The sequence below is a fragment of the Dermacentor albipictus genome, chromosome 5 (genome assembly GCF_038994185.2).
Source record: "Dermacentor albipictus isolate Rhodes 1998 colony chromosome 5, USDA_Dalb.pri_finalv2, whole genome shotgun sequence".
NCBI lineage: Eukaryota > Metazoa > Arthropoda > Arachnida > Ixodida > Ixodidae > Dermacentor > Dermacentor albipictus.
Window position 1 is genome coordinate 136738819 of NC_091825.1, and position 19236 is coordinate 136758054.

The 19236-nt window shown below is 49.6% G+C and overlaps 3 protein-coding genes across 6 annotated transcripts in view; 2 read left to right on the forward strand and 1 right to left on the reverse strand.

The window, feature by feature from the left end:
- LOC135909264 (uncharacterized) overlaps positions 1 to 19236 on the reverse strand; it is a 121852-nt gene that overhangs the window by 68468 nt on the left and 34148 nt on the right. The gene's annotated exons all lie outside the window — the stretch shown is intronic.
- The window catches only part of LOC135909265 (monocarboxylate transporter 13-like), a 65225-nt gene that overhangs the window by 13425 nt on the left and 32564 nt on the right, over positions 1 to 19236 (forward strand). The window lies entirely within an intron of this gene.
- On the forward strand, positions 3514 to 5283 carry LOC135909266 (uncharacterized). Its single transcript, XM_070538901.1, has 2 exons — positions 3514 to 5120; positions 5260 to 5283. The coding sequence occupies exons 1-2, from the start codon at positions 3852 to 3854 to the stop codon at positions 5281 to 5283; spliced, it is 1293 nt and encodes a 430-aa protein (XP_070395002.1). The 5' UTR covers positions 3514 to 3851.

The window sequence follows — 19236 nt, forward strand, 5'->3', positions numbered from 1 at the left end:
ACTTTGCACATCGAAGAGGTACGAGTTCGCGAGAGACAGAATTGCAACGGTAGCAATATTCCTCTGTCTTCAAGTAATACCCGTCCGTCTCCATAGATTGTCTGTCGATTATAAGATTGATAGCACGCGTGCACAGGCACACATGAACAAATCTCGCTCGACGGCCGCGTACACTCGCTGCAAGAACGCTGGCTTGAGAAAAAGCTGAAGGCGCGTGCTATCAAATTACGTCGATCTGACGCGGCTTCTTTGGTGCTCGCCGCCGTATTCGAACGGGCGTCGTAAGACGCTACGCTGAGTCAACCGCATTTACTGAAGTTACCTTTGGAAACAAACAAGTGTCATCACGTTACCATTACAATCGGTGCGTATTAGTCGTGTCCGCCTCTCAGTGCCTCACTGCACGAAACATTTTCCTGCATCGAGTCAGTGCCTGCATAAACTGTATGCAACATCACTTCCACGCTACGGATCCCCGACCCACGATGAATCTCACGATGGCCAGACCAATGAAACACGCAGAAAACCTTCGGCTACGCGTCCACTCTATCGCTTGCTCAGGCCAATGCCGAAGAACACACGTAAACACAGCGTCGCCGACAGAGACGCCACTGGTTGCTTTGGGCCATCACCAAATTGGATCGCACCACGGGCAGACAGATCGCATTGTGGTCGCCATCACAGAACCAGGCGTACAGCTGAGCTTTCTTTTCTATACTGTCGCCGTGCCTTGCTTGCCCTTATTGCTCGAAGATGTATTAAATGTCACTTACGCTGAGTGACGTCAGACATTGAAAAGCGAATAAACGTGATAAGACGTTTTATGCCTCCTTGTTCATGAATATTCCTATTACAGTTTGGTAGCCCTTCGCGTACGGAGAAGCTTCCGCTGGAACTTTCTTATTTCGTTAACTGGCCACTTTCTAGAACCTACGCGTATTTTGTCGAACGGAGTAAGAACCAGTACACATCTTTTAACGATATATGGACATTCACCACGCACGAAATTTTGACAAACACATTAAACATGCTTTATTTTTCTTGTTCTTTTCTTTATTCTTCCTTCTAGTGACTCTAAGATGCATACATGGTGCTCCTATGATATACAATGGGATACGGCTGAGGTTAACTCCAGTCATGGTCTGTTGAAGCAGCATTAAAACCTCTAAAGACCTAATTATCCTTCATGATGGACCGAGCGCATGACTCTACAAAGTTTGGGCCAGGTTAATTACTAGCGCATTATGACGGATGCTTGTTAGACTTGTTTCAAATGATTGCCGATTGCAGTTTTTTTTTTGCTGTCTGTATTTTCTTTCTTCTACTGTTGTGTCTTGAAGAACCTGCGGCGAAGTGAAGTCCACACATCAGTTTCCTTGCATAGTATACGCCGATGACATCTGTGTGTGGACGTCAGGTGAACAGGTCGTAAGGTGGCCGCGAGACTTCGAAAAGCCGGATTTGACTTCAATATGGGCGTATCTTAGCGAACAAGGCCTCCTGATTTCACCTGAGAAATGTGCGCTGGTCGCGTTAACGCGGAAGCAGATGACGTCCTACACCATATCTATCAATTGGCAGAACCTCTGTTACGGACACACAAGACACACAGGTCATTAGCGGTGATCATCATTGATCGAAACTTCAGCTGGAGTCCCCGTGTATCCTACCTTAAGAAACATCTAACCAGAAATTTCACGCATTTTAAAATTTCTTGGAGAGGAAATGTGGGGTACGTCAGTAGAGGTGATGTTACCACTCTACAGGACGCTGTTTATCGGGTATCCGAGATACGCCTTATTTGTACTGCAGAATACCTGCAGAAGTAACGTCCGCACAAAGAGAGAGAGAGAGAAAGGCAAAGGAAAGACAGGGAGGTTAACCAGAGATTATCTCCGGTTGGCTACCCTGTACTGGGGGAGGGGAAAGGGGAAGCGATAGGTGAGAGGGAGAAGGATTAAAAAAAAAGAAGAAACTACACACACACGCACGTACACACAAACTGTTTCTGTGGGCACTGTCACGTGGCCCGCAAAGGCGTTCCTACTGTGATGCAGTGCACCGTAGAATCCTGAGTCACACAGTGAAGTCACAATCTGCCAGAAAGTCCAGTGTCTTTTAAATACCGCAGCAGTGCCTTCATAGCCGATCGCGCTGATGTTCGCGTAGGCCAGTGTCCAAGGATCTTGTTTTCTGACAGTGGGCGCTTGTCCAGTTTGTCTAGGGTGGCTGAGAGGACTGCTCTTTGCGGGTTGAAACGAGAGCACTCACAAAGAAGGTGCGCGATTGTTTCATTGCACCCGCAGAAGTCACAAAGTGGGTTGTCGGACATTCCGATAAGAAAGGAGTACGCATTTGAAAATGCTACTCCAAGCCATAGACGAACTAGAAGGGTACAGTCGCGTCGTGGAACTTCGGGCGGAATACGGAGTTGTAAAGTAGGGTCCAGGGTATGAAGTCGTGCACTTCTGAAATCGGATGAATTCCACTGAGCTAATGTCAGGTCGTTTGCCAGTACGGCAAGTTTTTTCGCTGCGTCGGCTCTCGAAAGAGGAATGGCAACGCACCTGACGCCGTCATGGGCAGATCGGGCAGCTGCGTCTGCTCGATCATTGCCGTGTATGCCACAGTGACTAGGCAACCACTGATATATGATATCGTGTCCTTCGTCAACTATGCGATGGTGTACTTCTCTGATCTCTGCGACGAGCTGTTCATGTGATCCATGGCGCAGTGCTGAGAGTACACTCTGTAGGGCTGCCTTGGAATCACAGAAGACTGACCATGCATGCGGTGGTTCCTCCTGAATGAAATGGAGAGCCGCACGCAAGGCTACCAGTTCAGCAGCTGTCGTTGATGATACATGCGACGTTTTTAGCTGTATTTCGATGGATCTTGTTGGTATCACCACAGCAGCAGCTGAACTTGCAGATGTGACTGAGCCATCGATGTAAACGTGTACGCGGCCGCTGTGCACCTCATGTATAAGTTGTAATGTGGCCTGCTTCAGGGCAAACGACGGCATGTTAGCCTTTTTAGTGATTCCTGGGATGGTGAGGCGTACTTCAGGTCTGTGCAGGCACCATAAAGGTGTGGATGGTCTTGCTGCAGGCGTGTAGTTCATTGGCAATGAGGTGCGATTGGCAACAATCATACGATTGATAGCTGCGCGTGGTCTTTCTGCGGGTAGAGCGGCAAGGTGGTGAGAAGGTAGTCGGGCAACGTGGCGAATATGCGCTCTGAGAGCGTCGGTTACCAAGTACGTTGTTATTGGGTGATCTCGAGCTATGACAATCGTTGCCGCTGTAGACGCACACCTCGGAAGGCCGAGACACGTCCTTAGGGCTTGAGCTTGTAGTCCCTGGAGTACACGCAGGTTTGTTTTGCAGGTGTTTCCAAGCACAGGGAGGCTGTATCTTGCGAATCCGAGGAACAAGGCGTTATAAAGCTGCAGCATTGATCGCACCGATGTGCCCCATGACTTTCCGCCGAGAAGATACAGACGACGACGACGCTCACGGAGTGCACGCGCCTCGTATGGGCTCCGTATATTTCAAACTCTTGTGGCCAAACAATCACCGCTGGACCCAAACTAACGTCGGAACCAGCTTCCGGAAGTGGTCCGCTACCGATCAAGACCAGTCCCGACGCCAGGGACCCAGGACAAGGGTTTCTACGACCACAAGATTGCTAACCCTAACAAGACCTTCAGCTGCTCCGTCTGGCCGAGAGACAGGTGCGCCGCAGCTACGAAGGTGCGCGGCGTCGCTGTCGCAGTCCTGGCTCCCGAGGACTTCGCCCAACGACTCGCACCCTCGTGAGATCAAGTAAGTGCAGCCCCTCCCCTCGTCATGGAGGTAGTAGAGGTTGAAGGCACGAAAATAGCCCCCGAAGAAGTTTCCGTTGAAGCAGGGTGGCTTGTCAGCCACCGTAAGCAACGACAGACTACGCAGGCATCATCCCTACTCATACACGGATCCCTCCATGCAACAGCAAGCGCACGCACCGAGAGTACCGAGCAGCCCGCACTACGCCGACGCGCACCACGGCAACCACGCCTTCCGAAGAATGATATCAAGATCGTCATACGCCCAAGAGACGGTTTCAACGTGTCCAAACTAGGAGACGCCCAGATACGCGACTCAATACTACAGATCACGGGCATTACAACCAAAGAAGCAGAGGACGACATTTACCGCTCATGCACGGATAATAATGTCATTGTAGTTAGCACGCCAATGATGTCTAACGCCGAAAAATACTGTCGCATCCGCAGTCTCCCCATCGGAGCAGTCCGCTACGCTGCCACAGCATACGTCACACCGCCGGAGGACACAGCCAAAGGAGTCATACATAACATCCCTTCATATGACACGGACGAAGACATTACCAACAGTCTCATTTACAAGAAGAACCCTACGATTCTGCAGGCCCGACGCATGGGCAAGACTAATTCAGTGCTCATCGTATTCGACGGAAAGCAAGTACCGTACCATGTCTACTACCGCGGAGCAGAATACAAATGCTATCTACATAAGAAGCGCATCGAGGTCTGCGACATCTGCGGGACCGTCGGCCACAGGGCCGATGTATGCCCCACTCCAACCCAGAAGAAATGCAAGAGCTGTGACACAGTAAATCCACCGGATGATCACCCCTGTCACCCTTGCTGCGCGCTCTGCGGCAAAGACCACCCGACTGGGGATAAGTCCTGCCATCGCCGCTTCCAGACACCACACCTCCTACTCCAACGACGATGGGAACGCCTACGACAGGGACAACAAGGAGCTGACCAGGAGATGGGGCCATCGACTTCTGCAAATGGAGACTCAGCTCTGCCAACACCGAAGTCAACACTACAACCGCAGGCTCCCGAACGCAGCAATTCACGAGGACGCAGTCGGTCTCGTGGACGCAGCCGCTCCCGAGGTCGCAGTCAGTCACAAGGACGCAGTCACTCTCGGAGCGGACCGGATTCAACACCGCCGCAGCAGCAAGGAAACACAAGCCTTAAAACGACCACAGTCAAAGTGCCAGACGCACCCCCCAAGGTAAGCTGGGCCAGCATTGTCTCCCACACAGGTCACACCACACAACCTACAGCAACCCCAGTGAACACAGTTAGTGACGCTACCATGCACAGCTTCATGCAGGAGCTCCGATCCTTACTTGCTGAGATACAAGAACTCAAGACAGAAAACGCTAATCTCAAATCACAACTTGCAGACACACAACCCAAACATTTACCATCAAATGCAGACATCCTTCCTGTCCCTGCAATAAATTGCCCGCAAACCACCCAACAACCAATCTCGCACAAACGCAAAGCTCTCGAACCAATCTCAAAAGTTGCAACACCAGCATACACTTCAGAAGGAAATGTCAACTGTGAGGCCCTCACTGAGCTGCAACAGCGGATAGAACGCAACCTCAACGAAGCATTAGATTGTAAGCTTGCCACATTGCTCGACGCCTCTATTGCAAAAGCTCTCGAACGCGCAATGGACAACCTCCTTACGGCGAAACTAGAAACGCTACTACTGCCCAGAATTGAGCAAGCCTTTGCGGCAAGAGAACAACAGCGACAGGAAAACATGGACGACACGCGCAAAGTGCTTCAAGACATGGTCGCAACTTTGGCTCAAAATCACAATACCCGTTTGACAGAATTGGAAAACACCCTACTCCGTCCCAGAGCAGGTCCCCTAAAGAAGCCGTACTCGCGTCCCGACAAAGATGGCTGCGAGTAATCCAGAACGTGTTACCTACTGCATTTGGCAGTGGAACTGCCGGGGCTTCCGGCGAAAGCGAGCACACTTAGAGCAATACATTACCTCTCTCGCACCACATACTTCCCCCGATGTTATCGCATTACAAGAGACCGGAGAAGCGGCTAAGCTGTCGGGATACGCGGCATACACCGCAGTTTGCAATGATAACCGCAGGCCCCAAGTAACCACACTAGTTAAGCGAAACATTCCGGTTATACAGCATCACACAGGCATTGATACAGCAGCCCACATTTTTCTGGAGATCATCCCGTCTGCAAGGCGCAAGCAACAGAGCCTCTTCATCCTCAATGTGTACAGCAGCCCCAGAGAACAACATAGGTTTCTACGACTTTTCACCAAAGCAGATCAAGTAGCTAGGGGAGCCCCCCTGCTCATCGTAGGGGACCTTAATGCCCCTGCGGTGGCATGGGGATACTCAATGGACCGCCGAAAGGGAAGACAACTATGGCTTGACGGACAGAATCTAGGTCTTACTCTTGTCACGGATCCAACTTCTCCCACTCGTATGGGAAACAGCGTTAGCAGAGATACTACTCCGGACTTGACATTCGCAAAACGAATTCCACAAGCAGACTGGATCAACACACAAGACAACTTGGGCAGCGACCACTATTTAATCCAAACAACAGTTCGAGTGGGCCCGCGAAAGCCTAAGGGTCGTCAACTCCACATAACGAACTGGGACGCTTTCCGGCAGGCCAGAGCCCTCACCTCTTTCTCGGGCACCCAACCCCCTTTCGAAGATTGGGCCGCATCCTTGCTGCAAGACGCGAGCAAAGCCACTAAATTGGTGCCTGAGGAAGCCAATCTGCAGGAGGCAGATAGCAAGTTACTGCATATGTGGGAAGCCCTCGCCAGTCTGCAACGCAGATACAAACGCAACAAGCTCAACCGAACGCTCAGGAAGCGTATTAGTACTCTCACCCTTCAAATCGAAGACTACGCACAACAACTTACTCGTCAAAATTGGCACAGCACGTGCGACAGCATGGAGCGGCAACCAAACCTGCCCAAAACGTGGAATATCCTCCGTTGCCTCCTCGATCCGGCTAACAGCAAGAACACACAACAGCACAACTTGCAAAAAATTATTCACACCCATTCGGGCACGGACGCACAAGTTCTTCAAGAATTGATAGACCGATACATAGGACCTCAACCTACTACACCCGCTCCAGCATACACAGGCACCGATAACGACCACCTGGATGTGCCCATAGAAGCAGCAGAAGTACGTGAAGCCATCCTCGCACTCCGCCCTAACTCAGCCCCGGGACCTGATGGCATTACTAATAAAATGCTTCGCAACCTAGATGAGGATTCTATACTAGCCCTCACAGCTTATTTTAACGCATACTGGGAAACTGGAAACCTCCCCTCACAATGGAAAGAAGCCAAAATTATTATGATTCCCAAACCCGGGAAGCGCCTCCTACTCGAAAACCTCCGCCCTATCTCCCTGACTTCATGTGTCGGAAAAGTCCTCGAGCACGTCATCCTCACACGCTTACACAGACATATGAACGACAACGACCTCTTCCCCAATACCATGACTGGCTTCCGCCCGAAACTTTCTGCTCAAGATATCATGATTCAGCTCAAGCACCAAATTATCGATGGCGACAAAACCTCCAGGCTGGACACCAGAGCCATCTTGGGGCTAGACCTAACCAAGGCCTTCGATAACGTCACGCATGAGGCCATACTGAACCAACTGGCACAACTCCAGGTTGGACATCGAACCTATAACTACGTAAAGAATTTTCTTACAGGTCGCACAGCCACCATTACCATCGGAGGGTTGCAGTCGCCAATTATTCACTTAGGCAGTAAAGGCACGCCGCAAGGATCGGTTCTATCCCCTTTTCTGTTTAACGTGGCCTTGCTCGGACTACCGCCTGCATTAGCTAGCATCCCCAACCTCAAGCATAGCCTATACGCAGACGATATCACCCTGTGGGTCACCGGGGGCAGCGACGGAGACATCCAAGACACGCTGCAGCAAGCCATCAACGAGGTCGTTGCATACGTAGAACCGCGCGGCCTGGCGTGTTCCCCACAGAAATCGGAGCTCCTTCTGTACAAGCCTAATTGGGGAGGTCGACGTCCAGACCTTCACCCACCCGAGATGGAACTCCGCGTGCACCAGCAACGCATACTTACAGTACCTAGCATTCGTATCCTTGGCTTACGCATCCAACAAAACGGCAGAAACACGGACATACTCAAGCAATTAGATAACCATGTACACCAAACCACTCGCCTCATTGCACGCATCGGAAATCGACATCACGGCATGAAGGAAAGCAACCTTATACGCCTGGTAACCGCCTACGCCTTGAGCAGGATCACCTATGTCGCCCCGTACCTTAGCCTCAATGCAACTGAGAAGTCCAAACTCAATACCATGATCAAGAGGGCCTATAAACAAGCCCTACATCTTCCCATCACCACCTCTAACGAGAAACTGGACGCCCTAGGCATTCATAACACCATAGACGAGCTTATTGAAGCGCACCGTATTAGCCAATACGAACGACTGGCCCATTCCACCACGGGCAGGCACATTCTAGGTACCCTGGGCATAACCTACACCACCCAATTCGGACCAAAAGTACCCATCCCTCCAAACATTCGTGATCAGCTAGTTATCCCGCCCATACCTCGCAATATGCACCCTGAACACAATCCGGAGCGACGTGCAGAAAGAGCTAAACAACTACAAAAGCGCTACGACCAAGCCGCTGACGTAACCTACGTGGACGCAGCAGACTACCCCAACCAAAACGCCATGGCGGTCGTCGCAGTCGCGGGTTCGCAGTACCACCTCTGCGCGGCCGCATCAATATTCGCCACGCAACCCGAAGTAGGAGAAGAAACGGCCATCGCTTTGGCCTACGCGGCTACCAATGCACACTGCATCATCAGCGACTCAAAAACGGCCATTCGTAACTACGCAAGAGGACTAATAGCACCCCAAGCGCAGAAGATTCTCTCTGGGACTCCTCCCTAAAGGCAACGCCGCGTGCAGATCATCTGGGCCCCTGGTCACTCGGGTCTGGCTGGAAACGAAGCCGCACACGATGCCGCCCGAGCTCTCGCACACCGGGCGCATCATCCTTCTCCTGCGTCTTCCGATCCCGACCAGCCCTCTGTTCTGCATCGCGGTCACGCGCGGGACCGACTGGTCACGTTCGGAGAAATTCTACTGCACTACCGCAGAGAGCGGTTACGCTACCCCCCAGCACACAAAACACTGACTAAGTCTCAATCCACCACTTGGCGACTCCTTCAGACACGAACTTTTCCGAACCCCGTGCTTTACAACCGCATGTACCCCGATGCGTACTCACCACTCTGCAAAGCGTGCAAAGCCCGCGCCGACCTCAATCATATTATTTGGCAATGCCCCAAAGCCTCACCCACCAACACCTCCCGCACTAACACACGCATCATTAGTACGGCCGAGCAGTGGGAGACATTGCTGCTCAGCTTGGACCCAGAGGAGCAGCTCTGGGCCGTCCGGATGGCCGAAGACGCCGCCAGAAAGCAAGAACTGGCCGCCGTCTGAGGAAGGGGGGGAATGGGGGTTAGTCTCCCGACCCCCTCCACCCCTTAACCCCATCAAGGACACAATAAAGTTTTATCTCTCTATCTCTCCGCCGAGAAACTTGAGGAGATGTATTATTGTCAGCAACCTCTTCTTTAGGTACGAAACGTGCGGGCTCCATGATAGGTCGCGGTCGATAATTACCCCTAAAAAGCGGTGTTTACGTGCATGTGCAACTGCTTGGCCGTTGACACTTACAGAATAACGCTTCATTTCCTTCCGAGTGAAAGAAACAAGGCAGCATTTCTCTGAAGACAGCTCTAAGTTCTGTTTTCGCAAGTACAGTGATGTTAAGGTAGCCGTGTAGCCGTGCTCGTACCTGCAGTCGTGTTACAGCAGACGCCCAAATGCAGATGTCGTCGGCATAGATTGATACTTGAACTGTGTTGGGCAAGCATCTGACTAGGCCAACGAGCACTAGGTTGAATAGCGTCGGGCTCAACACTCCGCCTTGCGGTACTCTGCAGAACGTTTGGTGTTGAGTCGTGGCGCCTTCTTCGGTCATCACGAAGAAATGCCTGTCAGTCAAATAACTGCACAGCCACTGAAAAGTGCGGCCACCGATTCCTGCTTTAATCAGAGCCTCTATAATGGCATAATGTGCTACATTGTCATAGGCGCCTTTTATGTCAAGGAATAATGCCGCAGTGAGTCGTTTCATCCGTTTTTGATGTTGAACATACGCGACCAAATCGATGACATTATCTATGGATGAGCGCCCACGCCGGAAGCCAGCCATAGCATCTGGGTACACGTTGTAACTTTCCAGGTACCATTCCAGGCGCGTCAAGATCATTCGTTCCATTATTTTCCCTATGCAGCTGGCCAGAGCGATGGGGCGGTACGATGACAAGTTTAACGGTGATTTACCAGGTTTGAGAAGTGGAACCAAGCGGCTGCATTTCCATTCACGTGGAACCAAACCGTTGCGCCAAGATTCATTGTAAAGGTTTAGCAGCATGAGGCGTGCATTCTGCTCAAGATTGGCGAGCGCCGCATAGGTAACGCCGTCCGGCCCAGGTGACGAAGAGCGCCTGCAAGTCGCTAGTGCCGCTTCAAGCTCCTCCACCGAAAACATTACATCCATGCGGGAGTCCCGTGGCACAGGAGTGGCACATGGTGTAAGGGCGCGTTGAGGCTGCGAGCTGGCAAGTCTTGAGCAAAATTCTTCGGCAACGTTTTATTCGCTGCGACCTTGTTGTAAAGCGAGGGACTTAAAAGGAACACGCTGTTGCGGTGATACACGAAGTCCACGCACAGTTCTCCATATCTGAGATAATCGCTGACGTGGATCCAACGACTCGCAGAAACGTTTCCATCTTTGAGATTGAAGTGCGTCAATGCGGCGTTGAATCTCCGCACAAACGAGAGTGCTCAGGCGCAGGCACTCGGGGTTTGTCTTTGATTGCCGCGTCACACATCAACGGCAGAAACCATTGCGGTAGTCCAAGATTACCCAGTCACAACTCATATGACATTGGAAGCGCTTGTGCTGGAAATAAGGCAACTATATCACCAACTAGCAAAGAAAGGGCATGACATCGTTTTGAATGACTGCAAGGCTACTGCGACATCATGGAACAACGAACATGCCGATGAAGCTGATAGGAGGGCTCACGAAGGTGCCGTGAAGGAACCGATGCAGCAACAAAGCTTTACATACTCGCCCGTGATGCCACACGATCCATGTGAAACACAACAGGTTTCCGGCATATTTGACTGCCACCGCTTTCACCTATCCCTCCGACTACGCATTTCATCTGGACTATCCCGAATCGAGACAACTGTTCTCTGCCGACTGTGGCTTGAGTATCTTTTACGAATGCATTTGCTGGCCGCACGTGAATGGCTGACAGTGCTGCCTGTGATAGTTGAGGCAGCGAGGAAACAATCGAACATATGCTCTGTTATTGTCCTCGCTACAGGTCCCAGAGTCAGTCACTCGTTACGGTGTTGGCGTGCCAACACCGTAACGATCTGCATCAGCCGGCACTCCATACGATCTTGGAGTGCCGGCTGATGCAGGCTTCACACCATAAGTCGACGAAGGCGCTATTGAAGTTCCTCCGGTCAAGCGGCCTGTTTGAACGACTGTGACACTCCCGCGTTTCTTTGTATGCGTTCTTCTTTTTGTCCCCCTCTCTTTCTCTGTGTATGTATCTTTTCTTTATCTTTCTGTCTCCCCATACCCCTTCCCCAGTGCAGGGTAGCAAAGTGGATATCTATCTTCCGGTTAACCTCCCTGCCTTTGGCCCCTCAGTTATTTCTCTCTCTCTTTCTTCAGGTACCGGTCAGCCGTATTTAAACAAACCTGCACTCGTTGTGATGACATACGAGATACCCAAACTTTGTGGATGAATGATAATCGCATTGAGTCCAACCTTCTAGAAGAGGAAGTCTGACTAGTCAGTAAGGTGGTCCGCTTTGAACTGTACAATGCATTCTCGATCCAAAGTGCTTGCTAGTTTCTTGACCTCGGCAGTAAGCTGTTTGAATCTGGAACGTGCGATTCATTCCACGGCTCCGACAACCACACTTGCCATTGTATCTCCGGTCAACATCTACCGATACCACAGCCAGTGTCAAAACCATTGAAAAAGAGGCGGACCGTTCTTTGATACCGCCGCTTGCAGGGACCCTGCTTCGATCGCGTGAAGCCTCAGCCTCAATAGCATTCCGACACGCCTGTCGATGCGCCTCATAATTTGCTTCTTCGAGGCGTCTGCTCGAAGATCAGCAGCTCTTTAGCGTCTAGTCGCAGTGGGAGGCGTTTCCGATGACCAAGACGATACAGGGATGCTTACTTTAATCACTTCGATCGCTTTGCTGTCTGGCTTTCTCTTGAGGCTTCCTGTTCTTATCTGTCTGCCTGAAGTCCCATTATGACTCCTTCGCGGCCTTGTTACAGCCTATTCAAGCTAGTTTGTACCTGAACCGTAATAACTGCTGTGTTTGCTTATCCGATTATGGCGCCCCGATCGTGCGGCCAGACGATGCCGGTTCTCTTGATGTCGTCTGTTCGAACTGCAAGTAGCCTCATAGCTCATTGCTGCCCTCTAGCGTCATGCTCAGCACTTGCAAGCTTCGCGAGCACCACCTTTCGTCAGCATTTCTCTGCGTACGAATATAGTCACTTTTCCCAACTTCATGCCGTTTGTCGCTTGAATGCTGTAATGAGCTTACCGACTGACTTCTAGTTCTCGCCGGTTCGCTTCCCATTCTATAGTGTTTGCCAACATTGGACTCAAAACCTCGCTGTTTGTGCGCGGCGTTTGTGCTTGCATGTGCGTGGGCTTTCTTTTATGGCCTGTGTGTCGAACAGTGTGCGCTGGCGAGCTGCGCTCAAGGCAAACCTTGCACTGGTGAAATCAGTACGCTAGTGTTTGCACTTAGGTCCCCATCTAGTCCTACGCTGCTTTTGTTCTATATTGCGCCCTTTTCTTTTATTTATCTCTTCTTTTCCTCCTCACTCTTTTTTTCCTTCTCTCTTCGTATTTCTATTCGGCCCCCGTTGCAAAGCAATCAGGTGTTGTGCCTCTCGTCAAGGTGTTACCGCATGTCACTGCCTCTTTCCTTGTCTGTTGAGGTTACAAAGTTCTAATATTGTCGCCACGGCCTGAGACAACTTCAGTGCTATTCCAATGTGATATTCAATTTTATAGAAGCTCGTTGCAGTGGGAGCTGGTTTAAAAAAAAAAACGCAATGATGCTTTCGAACTCTGTCTCCTCCGGAATAGTGCCGTCTCGCCCAGGTCCTGTGTTCGTTTAGCCCATACGTGGTGCCTTGACCAGCTCATTACCGAAAGTGCGATCACTACTGCCTTTCTTCTGAGCTATAGTACTGCGGCTTATAGGCTTTTTCAAGAGGTGGCATTTCTTTCTTTCAAATTTTGCGAAATCAGCATGAAAATAACGTTTTTCAACTAGCATGGCGCTTCCTTTTGTTTTTCTCTTTGCCAAGCAGTATATAAATTTATCGCAGGCTAGCTAGCAAGTGGATAAAGAATTACTAAAACGGCTTTTATAAAACGAACATTGGATGATTAGATACAGCGAAATTGCCCGTTGAGTCATATTTGCTTGTGTCGTTAGCCTAGCTAAGCAAAGTCATGCCAGACTTTGAGCAGCGCAGATGTTTGTTGATCTCTCTCTCTCTCTCTTTCGCAACCAAGCGGGATTCTTATCACATATCGTGCTTGCCGAGCATGATACACGACATCAAAGGGCACTCTAAACGTTCCCGTACATTTCCTGCGTCAGCAAGTGGATTCCAGTATACCTCTGTTGCCTCGACAGACGCAACTCCGCGAAAAGGACTTCTGTGATCCCAGTCAAAGTGAAATGTTGTAATAGTAGAAAGCGCGTGATACAAGACGTAATATTACGAAGTATTTAATTGCTTCAACTATTTGAGACAGCAGATAAAGAAAGCTGCACGCAAACTGCAAAGTCAGCAGCAATCATCGGTGACTGATAGGAGGGCAAGAATTACGAAATCGACGCTTCTGAGCTAGCGTTCTCGCCCGCGTTTCGGCGTGGAAGTTAGCGTGAAGCTTTCCATAAAGGTAAATTGGGTTGTAAAGAAAGTAAAATTACGTCTCTGCTTTACATTGCACATAAGCTTATACTTTGCACACGTTGCGCTGCCGGAAGTGCTTAGTATTATCTGTTGAGCGGACTCACTTGATGTTTTCCTTTGCGTTATTCACTAGAAGAAACGGTCTTGTTCACTCGTCCGCCCCACTGGTGCAGGGTATTGTCGTCGCAATGGCTCTCTCATATTGAAGAAATAGCAGATTCAGATACGTATAGAAAAAGACCTGTACATTCAGAGATAACGAAGAAAAAGAAAGGCGACATACGGCAAAGAGCTTCTTTTGTCGACTTTTAAATCTAATTATATGGTTGTACGAAACATACAAAGAATGGGAAAGCACTTCGTCTAGCTGTCTGACTGGTCGCGCTGATATAACTCGTGCTTTTCTTCAGTAAATGCAAGCCGCCGTTCAGCATCTCGATGGAAACTTATCTATACGGTGTACACAGATCCTATAGACAGACGGACGCTTTTCTGCAGAGTCGGTGCAGCTTCATCGTCAACCAGTTTATGTCCACTGCAGGACGAAGGCCTCTCCGACACTGTTAGATATGTTTTGTGAAAAGGAAAAAGTAAGCAATTCTCTTGACATATATTTTCTGTTCTGAACTATTTTCCGATAGCCTGTCTTTCTTTGACTTCACCAAATACATTGTCTATTTTTTTTCTGTACTATTACAGAAAAAAATACATTGTGAAATAGTTTATTCCATTATGGGAGCAACATTTACTCCCCTCATCACTGCATCATTCCCGTAGTACGAAAGAGTCAAATGTTGGGAGGCGGTTTTTAACAGATCATGCATGCACTTATAACCACGCTACTTAGAACACGTGAGATGCGATCACTGACAGGATACCTGCGCCAAGACACCCCGCACTATACAGGACCCACAAAAACGTCAATTCTGCCAGTTTACATAGCCATCCTCTGAGCGACACCACTCGACACGACTGCAGCTGCGTCTCATTCAGAAGCGATAGGACCAATTGGCTGACTCACGCCAGATCTGTCTGCGTATACTTGAGTGGCTGGTGAAGCTGCGCACAAACGTTGTGTAGCTGCAGGGATTGCCTTTCCTTTCTCTCGCTCTCCGTTTCACGTAAGAGTTAAGCGTGCTGTACATATATTCACAAGCCCCGTCAGCACAATAGAAACTAGTTGCCTAGCGTCACAGCATTTCATTTAACCGAAAAGGGAGGAAAGGTGACAAAAGATAAGTGAGCAAAAGAACGCACAACAATTCAGCTTAGCATTCTTTCTGTTCCTTGAAGTCTGTGTGAGCCGTAAGGTATAGCCGCCACGATATACAGCGACACATATCCCCTTTTTGTCTACTTCCGTTTCAATAAAAGGAAGCCGAGAAAAGCGAAATGTGCCAGTGGGAATGGGAGAAGGACAAAATATGGATAAGACAAACGCAGGAACGTAACGCCATAAAGCTTTGTACAAAATGTGAAACGCGTGTATAATATACGACAGCACAGCCGGTCGCAGCGTTGTGGCGCTCACTTCCCATTCAATTCGCGCGAGGAAAGTTATATGGCGCTCGACATAACGGTGTCGGAGGCCTTTCGAGACGCCGTGTCAAAGACGAATGGCTCGCCTCTCGGCTGTCCACCGCGCTGCCCCCTCCCGAGGATTTCGTGTTTGTTACCCTTTCTGCGCACCGCCTTCCTTTGCTTGCCAATCCGTTTCAGCTGCCACCGGAATGTGAAAGATGGAGCAAGGTTTCTGCGAATCGCAACTCCTACGGGATCACATCGCAATATGGAAATAGTTTGCGATCCGTTGTGCTTATAAAGCGTATAGCTTTATTTTTTTGCCGTTGGTGGTAGGACTTACACCGTCGATGCAAAGGGTGCGTGCTTTAGCGCAACGCAGCTGCGGGGCACGTTCGTCGCCGAACGCTATTACAGCCGGCGCCATGACACTTCGCACCATGAAGCGCCCTGGGCAAACTCCGCCCGTTACCAAATGCTACCAAAGCGTCTTCAATACAGCAAATATAGGCATTCAAGCGCACCATTCCTTTCAGAAAGCCAATAGTTTTCTACAAGCGCTCAGAAATGCACTTCCATTGGCGGGGGGGGGGGGGGGGGGGGACACTAAATCACATTCTTCTAAAACGAAAGAGACGGGGCGGCAAAATTGCCGTTTCCTTTTCGGGCCAAAGGAAGGCCAGTTTGCGTTCTTATAGAAGAGAGGGCTCTAAAGGCCTCACATGCACCGCCTTCCTTGCAGTGCGACGAAAGGCCAGAGCGGTGGTCTCCTGTTTGCGACCACGCTCGTTGGTGATTGCGCAATTAACAGTGCACTAATCGCCGCAGGCCATTTTCTGTTGTGTAGGCGCACGTGCCTCAGTCCCAAGACAACAAAGCTTTGAGCGGCAACGTTGGAACGGCGTTCCATCATGCGAGAAACACTTCCGCCCTCAGAATCCGCCGCTGCTGTGTCCAAGTAAATACGGTATCCGACACTCCAGTCGGCAGCAGATGCAATGCGTGTAGCTAATATTACTTTTTATTACTAATCATTCTCATGCTTAGTGGCGCAGCGGCGTTGAAGATAAAGGCTGCACGCTTTCGTATGTAACATTTTGTTAGAACTTTGTATTTTTTCCTTGCGTTTCTTTCTTGATGGAAGCTGGGAGTTGTTTTCAGTTAAGGGGGGGGGGGGGGGAAGGGGGGGGATGGAGAGCGCAGTTTTCGTGGAGGCCAAGCGGCTCCTTCATCACGCCGCCCTTGAGACCATTGCAGCTCGAGGGGGCGTGCCGGCTGTCATATTTCAAGTTTAATATGCCCCTCTTTGAGCTCTAGTCATTTATCACGCTCTCGTTCTGGCGACCACACGAGTGGCGAGGATAAACGAATAAATCTGAACACGGATGAAACTTCCTATACATAAGCAGTACATATGCCGAGTGGATGCATATATAGCTTTCACAAGTTTCTGCATACAAGTTATCATTTATGTCGATGCGCAAGAGACGCAATTTACACTTTGATGTGGTTTCTAAGGTACGTGTATTTGCTACAGCGCACGAACGTCATTATGCATAACTAATGATCACGTGGCACCCAACTTTTGTCCAAGAGGAGCCTATTCGAAATAATATACCTGCGTCTGCCCCTACCTGCCCCCCCCCCCTCCCCCGTGAGTTGAGAGGGTGGTGCTTTTCGTACGAATGCAGAGAAACGTAACGAACAAGCGAGGCAACCGGGAACATAAGGGAATGAATGCACGAAAGTGACGTCACACTTTAGCAGCGATTCGCAAGACCTTTAGTGGGAAAAGCTGGGATAGTCGGGGCATCGCCGAGCGTCGAAGTGTTACCACCAGCGTGATGCGGACATTTGTAACTAAATGACATGGAAGAAGAACATAAGCGAGACGTTTCTCTAGTTGAATCACCTAGTACGAAGAGTTGAATTAACGGGCACATTTCGACTGTAGACGTAGAAAATGAGAAAAGTTGGCCTATTAAACGTATTTTAAGAGCTTGACACTTCCCGAACTAGTCGAGTATTCACAAATAATAATAGAGGACGTTGAAGCGTTATAGGCGGACAGGACAGAATGCTAGTTGGATTAAGAAGTGAAAGGGATTGGAATATACTCGAGAACAATACACTTGAGTAAGGTTGTTAATGAGGAAGGTTCAGTTTGTGCATCTTCGAGGGACGAGATGACGTAATTAACGGAAGACAAAGAATGCGTAAGAACGTACATTCACGAAACAACGCTGGCGCCAAAGAGCAGGATAGCTGATGAGGAACATTTCTCTATCGTTGTGTCATGCATGTCCTTTCCTACGTGTACTTAGGCTAGTTCTGACACCGCGACTTCACTGTGATCCGCTGGTGATGAACTCAAAAGAAGGATAGGGCGCATACGTGAAAGTTGAAAGGGCGCATAGCTTCCCGGAGGTCCCCTTGCGTGGGAGTAACGGCTGAAAGACGTGGCCCAGCACATATGCCCACGCTATAGTTTATTCGATACGTCGCGTTGGGTTGTCGCGTGGCGGGCTGGTGAAAGTTCATTGCCCCCGTCTTCTTTCTAGTGGTCGGGTTTGCGCGGGGCACTCACTAATGAAGTTTTCCGCTGGGTTATATTGCCAGGTTTGAACTTAAACCACGCTGACTCGCTCGCTCCGTATACGAGCGCTCCAGGATATTCCGAGTGGGCAAAAGGATTAGGTAGCTTGACATGTCCTGCTCGCGCGCTACTTGATAGCTTTATCGTTCTCTTTGAACTTGTCTTTTCGTTGACCAGCGTCACTCGCTTGCTTCTCCTCTGAAACGTAATCCGATTGCTCTGCGGATGAATAGGCTGTTGCAAAAATATTGAAGGAGTTCGCCTTCCGCCTACGTCTTTGTTAATACCGAATGACAATTTACGCAGTACGTTGCCCGCGTTGGGTTCAAGAACCTGCTGTGAAATTCATCTCTGTTCATGCGTACCATTTCTCTTTTTTGCTGTTACTCGTGTAATTACATGCAACAAAGTCCGTCCATTGTCGTCACTGATCCGGAAAAGTTAACTTACTTGCGTTCACTTGAAGTGCGCCAAGAAATCACTCCTGCCACCACATCCGCACGCAGGAACCACTATAGGAACAAAATGAGTAGTTCTAATTGACATATTGGGAACATTTGGTAAAAAAAATCGATTTGGCTTCTATATGTCGTTTTAAAGCATACAGACAGGTGGCTTTTAAATTTCTTTTGCCAATTGGCATAATTTCTAGGCCGTGAGCTCGTCTGCGCTTTCTTGTTCCAAAATAATTATATAATTTTATACATTTCAAGGCTTGAGCATTATATCTGCATAACATCATTAGAAGGACGCTTTATATGGAAGATTAGTTAAAGAAGTGCGGAAATAGGGCTTGTTGGTTAAATCATGACTATTGGGCTGTGCCTCTGGTTAAAGCAGCTTACTATCTCTAGAAACGCGCAGGGCAGCAAGCGTTATCGATTAGCTTTAAAAAAAATCATGGGGTTCTACGGGCCAAAACCACGATCTGATTATGCGGTGCACGCCATAGTGGGGGACTCCAGAAATTTGAACCACCTGGGCTTCTCTAACGTGCACGTAAATAGAAGTACACGGGTGTTTTTGCATTTCGCCCCCACCGAAATGCGACTGCCGGGGCTGGGGTTCGATCACGTGACCTCTGGATTAGCAGTCAAACACCATAGCCGCTAAGCAACCGTGGTGGGTTTGATTTGCC

Bases quoted from the DNA above. Each gene is read 5' to 3' on its own strand.
- LOC135909266 (XM_070538901.1), top strand. From the start codon at position 3,852: ATGGAGGTAGTAGAGGTTGAAGGCACGAAAATAGCCCCCGAAGAAGTT. The intron at 5,121-5,259 runs GTTAGTGACGCT...CATCAAATGCAG, and splicing joins CAGCAACCCCAGTGAACACA to ACATCCTTCCTGTCCCTGCA.